The 7,046-nt window shown below is 37.6% G+C and overlaps 1 protein-coding gene across 1 annotated transcript in view; it reads left to right on the top strand.

Moving 5' to 3' along the window:
- The first annotated feature begins 297 nt into the window (after positions 1-297).
- LOC139731616 (long-chain-fatty-acid--CoA ligase 1-like) overlaps positions 298-7,046 on the top strand; it is a 42,032-nt gene continuing 35,283 nt past the window's right edge. Inside the window, exons 1-2 of the mRNA XM_071642506.1 lie at positions 298-385; positions 6,710-6,922. Coding sequence (XP_071498607.1) covers positions 6,758-6,922 — 165 coding nt within the window. The 5' untranslated portion in view covers positions 298-385; positions 6,710-6,757. The remainder of the gene's footprint in view (positions 386-6,709; positions 6,923-7,046) is intronic.

Here is a 7,046-nt window from a genome sequence, read left to right as displayed (position 1 = left end):
GATGCAGCCATTCACGGGCGACGGACGTATCCGCATGCGCAGATAAGGTTTTGACACAGGGGCATAAGTTCGGAAACGTTAGGAAAGTGTTAGGAATGTTAGGAAAGTGTTAGGAAAGTGTTAGGAAAGCGTTAGCAATGTTAGGAAAGTGTTAGGAAAGTGGGTGCCGTCCAATCCCCTCAATCTGAAGAGCGCTCCCTCGCTTAGCGCTTTGTACTTGAATACTAGTAGTATGCTGTGTGTGGTGTGTGTGGTGTTTGTGCGGTGCTCATGCTGCTGTGACCTTCTTCGTTCATCACTGCACTGTCCATACACACTACACTAGCTAGTTGTAGACGGAGAACTGAACTTTTGTTAGAGGACTTGCAAATCAAGATCTCGTAAGGTGAGTTGAATATTTCCGTTGGTCATTTCATTACTAATATTTAGACTTGCGTGGACGCCATTGACAGAGCAAATATGTTTAGAAATGTAGTGGATAAATACTGTATGTCGTGTTGCAGAATAATAAATGGCTTAGTCCCACCTATAGAAAAATTTGAAGGAAACAATCATTCAGACGCCGCCGTGACAGACGTAGACAGAAGATCCGTCTGTCCGGTGGAGTCTTTTATTTCATTTTATTTTTTGACGTTATTGCTCTCCCCCGGAGGGGATCCATGAAGCCAGACGCAGTCTCCGCAGAACATATTCCCGACGACCAGATGCAGACCACCGATCTTTCGTTCGGTCAATGACACTATGAGTCTGACAGACGATGTCGATGACGACACGACGTCGACTCGATGCTACCTCCCACCTAGCTCTAGTGCACCTACCTGATGCTACCGCTCACTACCGTGTACCGACACTAGTAGCCAATCCAGGTCTACAATTGGGTATGCACTAGATCGACACTACAGTCCAACCTCGATTACTACACTTAGACATTCTAGAGTATCTTGCCCTCTCTTATCCGGACTTCGGCATACTCGTGAAATAGGCTCCACTACTGCTGCGTGTCCATACAAATACTACAGTGCCTTGCCTGTTTATACAATTGTACTCGTGAATTCAGCCCCACCACCGACCATGTGGCGTTCACCGGTACATAAGCACGGCAGTGGGGCTTTCTTCCACTGACCACAGTTCATACTCGTGAATGCGGCCAAACGGCATGTACGCAAGATTGATACACCGGCGGCGCCGATTTCCACAGCATAGCATCTTTTGTCTTCCCTTTCTCCCGTTTTTCCTTTGTTCTTCAACCTTTCATTCTCTGAAGGACTTTCTAATGTCCAGTAATGAGTAGAGTAGACCCTAATGTCCCTCGACTAAAAATGACCAATTTAACCATAAATACAACCCTAACCATTCTTAAAAAGTAGACACTCTCTCTCAACCCTCTAAACCCTAGTACAGACAACATAACTTATATGAGGCCCCAATATCAAGCTCGGCTTACTGGGGATCCTCCTGTATGGTACCTTGACTTTTTGTTTATTATCATTATGTCTTCGTTCTTTGTCACTAAGATTTGATTACCTGTCATGTGCAAAATCAGCCATGAATTATTATGAATCATATGTTCACTTCTGAAAGTGATCAGAGTTGATTATATTGTGCCATATAGAAACAATAAAATGAAAATGAATGAAATGAAATATCTACATGTTTCCATGTCCACTTTCAGACAATAAATTTGAAACCTTATGGCTTTCATAGATCTGGGATATATATCTAGATTTATAGACTATACAGCATCTAGATCCCCTGATTTGTCCCACTTTTCTCCATTTGCGGAATGGCATTGTTTGGCATGATCAGCCATGCTGTACAATCAAGTGCACACGACTGCTCTGACCCGAGCCTGGGTTGAGTGGTTGCTACCAAAAGGCACTACAGGGACATTTGCCAAAATCTCAGCGGAGGTAGTAAGTGCCTGATTGTGGTAGAAAAATGTTTGTTTGTTTGTTTGCTTTTTTCTTTATCCTCCTTCAAGGGACTTTATTTCATTTCTATCTAAAAAATTCACAAAAACATACAGAGAGAAACATGTAAGAACATAGAAAATAAGGGTACGAACAATTATATGTATCAAAATGATATCATCACATGAATTTGGATTCCTCTGTTAGTGAAAATATACTTCAAATATTTTCTAAATACTTCATGAGTGTGACATCACTTTATATCACCTCAACATATTAATTTCTGCATCCACAGTTAATCAAATATAATTCCTTTTGATTCAACTTCTGTTCTAATTCATAAAGTTGTCTTTTTGTGAAATCAAATAACTTTTTTAACCAAAAATTTCAAATTTATAACGAGCTCTTGTCTAAAATCTGTCAATAATCCTTTAATGCATACTACATTCGTTGCTTTTGTTGTATAATTGCCATAAATACAAACGAAAAATCGTATATTTGGCATAAACTAACATCAAATTCAACAGCACCAAAAGATTTATCTCTTACATTTAATCCTGTTAATACCATTCGCTCATCCACAGTAATATCAATATGAAAATACACTGTAAGTGCATATAAAATTTGTTATTTTTTCCCAATATAACTTCGTATCTGAGCAATATAACATAACATGCCAAATTGATTGATTCAGCTGCGCTACATTTCTTACAAATCATGTCAGACGTAATTTTCCATTTCACTAAATTTTCTTTAAAAGGTAAGATTCTATGTAATAAATTGAATATTGCTTTATCTTTTTATTAAATAATTTTCCAAACCTGAAATCAAACAACACCTTCCAATCAAATTCTGGAGGGACAGTGTATATATATATGTAATATTTTTGTCCAAGAATATATCATGCTTACAATGTAACTCATTTCTTTTCATCAAGCAGTAACGAATAAAACTATTTTGTTTTTAAAGATATTAATTTAATTGTATGCCCAGTATTCATCTGAAACAATTCTTGATTGAGCAAAACATCTCAGGTACATTGCCTTTTACACAAATAATCAAACCAAACCTGTGGCAATGCTTTTTTAATTCTTTCATATTGAAACAATATGAATAAAGAATTCAAATTCATTATTTCACATATGTGTTCATGATTTTTCCATGATTCATTTTCTGTCAACTGTTTAACATAAATAATACCTTTTTCAACCCAATCTTTATTAAATAATACTTCATTCATATACTTGCTGTTTGGTTGATTCCAAATAATTATATCTCATGAATAAATTTATCATGAAAACATCTCAACAGAAGAATTTCATGAATTTGAATCATTACGTAGTACCCGCTGCATGCTATAAGGATTAGAACCAACACACTTGTTGCCAGGGGGAAGCTCGGTGGTTTAGTGGAGATGTCTCCTGTCCGGAGATCAGGAGATCGTAGGTTCAAATCCTGCTCGAGTATGTACGCCCATGGATGATTCTTTATCGTGGCTACCACTAAAACACTGATCAATTCAGTGCTTATTTACGTCTATGTAGGGCAATGAGTCGATCAGTTGCAGTGTACTAGTTGTCTTCAAACTATAAAGCCTAATGGCAAATTTGTTGAAATTCCTCCACAGGGCATCACAAGCTCATTTAATATACAAAGGGGATATAATTAATCTGCCCTTTTGATGGTGTACAAAGGTAGAATTACCTTCTTTATTCCCATTTGACTTTTCCTTCTTCTTACCCTTGCTGATCTTACAAATCTGTATGTAATGCCTGCTGACTGTAGGATTGTCACAGTTTTAGAGAGTCTTTTTGATGTGGGAAGTTTTTCTTCATCTACTTCGGACTCAGTTATACCTATGGAACAGAGTTTGGACAACTCCTAACTTGTTGCTTTGAAGTGGATGATTTGATTCAGCATTGAAGTAGTGGTCATTGTGAGTTGGTTTGTGATAGATCTGGATGCATACTACAGTAGGTACCATCTGACTGAATCATAGCCAGCCTATCAGGGAAAGCTCTTGTTAAAGGACAAGTCCACCTTCATATACATTAGGATTTGAGAGAATGCAGCAATATTAGTGGAACACATCAGTGAAGATTTGAGGAAAATCGGACAATCCGTTCAAAAGTTATGAATATTTAAAGTATCTGCACAGTCACTGCTGGAAGAGAAGACTACTACAGTGTGTGATGTCACATGCATACAACTATATAAGGAAAATAAAAAGAGAATTTCACAAAACTTCAGTTTTTTAATAAAGTGCACATTTCTTCCATTTGCTACTGACATATGATAAGGGTAATATTATTCTCCCTGCCTTCTGAAAGAGAGAAGTCAAGTGTTCTTTTGTTATGCGAGAAAAATGGAAATATGTTGAATTTTCTTTATTCTTTCTTTATATCGTTGTACTCATGTGACATCACAAGCTTACGTAGTCTTTTCATCCAGCCGTGACTGAGCAGAAACTTCAAAAATTCATAACTTTTGAACAGATTGTCCGATTTTCCTCAAACTCTCAGTGATGTGTTCTACTAATTGCTGCATTCACTCAACCCACATGTCTATGAAGGTGAACTTGTCCTTTAAAGGGGAAGGCTAGTAACTGATCAGTGGGAATCAGTAGAAATGTTGGGAGATGATTGTTCCAATCCTTATGGGATTCATTCAAGAGTTCATTGTATATCTATTGTTGTGTGAAAATGATTTGCTTCAGAACGGTCTCATATTCAAGTAATGTGCAGATTAATGCTCCGTCACTGACCAGGGACGCTAACCTGGAAGCATTAAACTGCACATTACTTGAATATAAGACCATTCTGAAGCAAATCATTTTCACACAATAATAGATATACAATGAACTCTTGAATGAATCCCATAAGGATTGGAACAATCATCTCCCAGCATTTCCACTGATTCCCACTGATCAGTTACTAGCCTTCCCCTTTAAGGATCTGTCACTAGCTTTCAGACAGAGGACATCAAGTTCTCAACAGATCATAATGACATGGGATTGTGGCAGCATTGTAGAGTTCTAAGCTTAACAGTCAAACCTGTCTATAGGGACCACCCAAGGGAGACAAAAAAGGTTGCAGTTACAGACAGGTGGCCACTATAGACAGGTTCTTAAACATGCTTTTTCTCTCAGAGAGAATTGATTTTTAGTGTGATAGTATTCCATGCTAAGAGTGTTTTTAATTGCCATGATGTGTTTTACTGATCTTCATTTCTCTTAATGAAAATAAAATATCCTTGATTTCTCACTGAGATACAGAGTGAATAATACTCGCCCTGCCTCCTGCAATTTTGAGATAGGAGACAAAGATTTTATGAAAGATTTTTTTTTAATTAAAAAAAAAATCTTTCATAAAATCTTTGTCTCCTATGCAAAGTCTGCAGTTTCTTTTATTTCATTCTACTATAGTGACAGCACATATTATTGTAGAATGCCCATCTTGGAAGGGTTGCCCGTAGAATTAACCAAAACTTGTAACTTTGCAATAGAATGTATAAGCTCATACATGTAAACTTTTGAACGGATTGCCTAATTTTCCTCAAAGTTTCAATGAATCTTTCTTCATTCCTTCTGTACTCGCTTGAATCCACATGATTACACATTGAGGAAACTTCATGCTTTAGATAAGGCATTACCACTGATTTGTTATTCAATGGGAAAAAAAAACATTTTTCACTATTTTACCCAAGCATATTAGTGAATTTGTCTTCTTTGATATCAATCTAGACATACCTTCTACTGTATTGCAGAAAGTAACGCACTTTGCTTCTAAACTAGTTCAGTTCCTGCCTGTGCATATTTGTAGTATGATAACTTTTGGAGAACAGGGTTAAGAATTTGCAGGTACATGTAAGAGGATCAACCAGTTTCCTTGATGCCAGTTTCACAGGTAGGATAGGACAAGAATGGGGCTACACATACTTAGATGCATTGATGAAGAAGTGCAATAAATCCTTAAAGTGCTATGGCCATGTTTATCAGCAGTAAAGTGGAGTGCAAGTAATGAGCATGCCATGGTTGGAGGAAGTGGCTTTGTTTTTAGGTAAGAAAGCATAAAAATTAGGGGGAAAAAATTATCGGGGTGGGGGGAGGTAACATTGGCCCTTCATTCTACACCCCCTCCCCCCCCCCCCCCCCCCAAAAAAAAAAAAAAAAAAATGTTCCACAGTCCCTGCATTAAGTCGTAGTCCATGCCTATAAGATTGATCTTGGTAGATTTACTGTACACAGATCACTCAGAGTCAATATTTTCGCGTGTCTTTAATTTCGCAAATAGCACCTGACTCGTGAAATTTGCGAAAATAAAAACCTCGCGAAATATTCAGCGTATACAGTAATACATGACTTGGTTACATTGATTATTTCTGTCAACTGTTTTGACTTTTCCTGTTAAAGTTAACTGCTGTTAATTATCCTTCTTAAAGCCCTTAAATTATCGGGCACTGGGAGATTAAAACCTTTACACTGGCTGAGAAACTCAGTGGACACAGTATTAAAAGGGTTAATTGTGTCTGATCATGTATGATCAGAGGTATTTAGATTCTTCAATTTGAAAAGACTTAAAGTTCATGCTTGGCACCACAATCTACTGTAATTTACATGTATGTCTCGACAATACGGAGTGCGGAGTAATGATTCTGTTGTAGATATGGTATCTCACTCAATGCAAATAATCAATATTAGCACTTAATTTGCATACATATCTTTGTATAAGTGTGCGTTTCATAGTCCCCTAATCTGTTGTTGTTGTTTTTTTCTCTCTGTCTCACTGTCTTTTTTAAAGATATTTTTTGGGTTATCTCGTCTCCTGGAGTGACCTGTGTCGTCCATCATGCCTTGGGATAGCACAGTGCTAGAGGTGCTACGGGAACCAGCAGTGTATGGTACGCTGGGTGCCGTCCTGGTAGCAGTATCCCTAGAGCTCTTGCGCCGAAGACTCCAAGGAGACGACATGGCATCACCAGTTGATCTCAAGAAGCAGTCCATTGTACTGCCGGTAAGACTTGAGTTTGTCTCTTTTGGTCTGTTTAGTCATTTGGTTTGATTTGATTTGATTTATTCTTTATATTGATTCATTGCTTGGTAGCATCGATTTAACATTCATAAACTACACCTACTTC

The sequence above is a fragment of the Diadema antillarum genome, unplaced genomic scaffold, assembly GCF_040938485.1.
Source record: "Diadema antillarum isolate AM-2024a unplaced genomic scaffold, OU_Dant_1.0 seq00000382_RagTag, whole genome shotgun sequence".
NCBI classification, from domain to species: domain Eukaryota; kingdom Metazoa; phylum Echinodermata; class Echinoidea; order Diadematoida; family Diadematidae; genus Diadema; species Diadema antillarum.
This window is presented reverse-complemented; position numbering and strand designations above follow the sequence as displayed.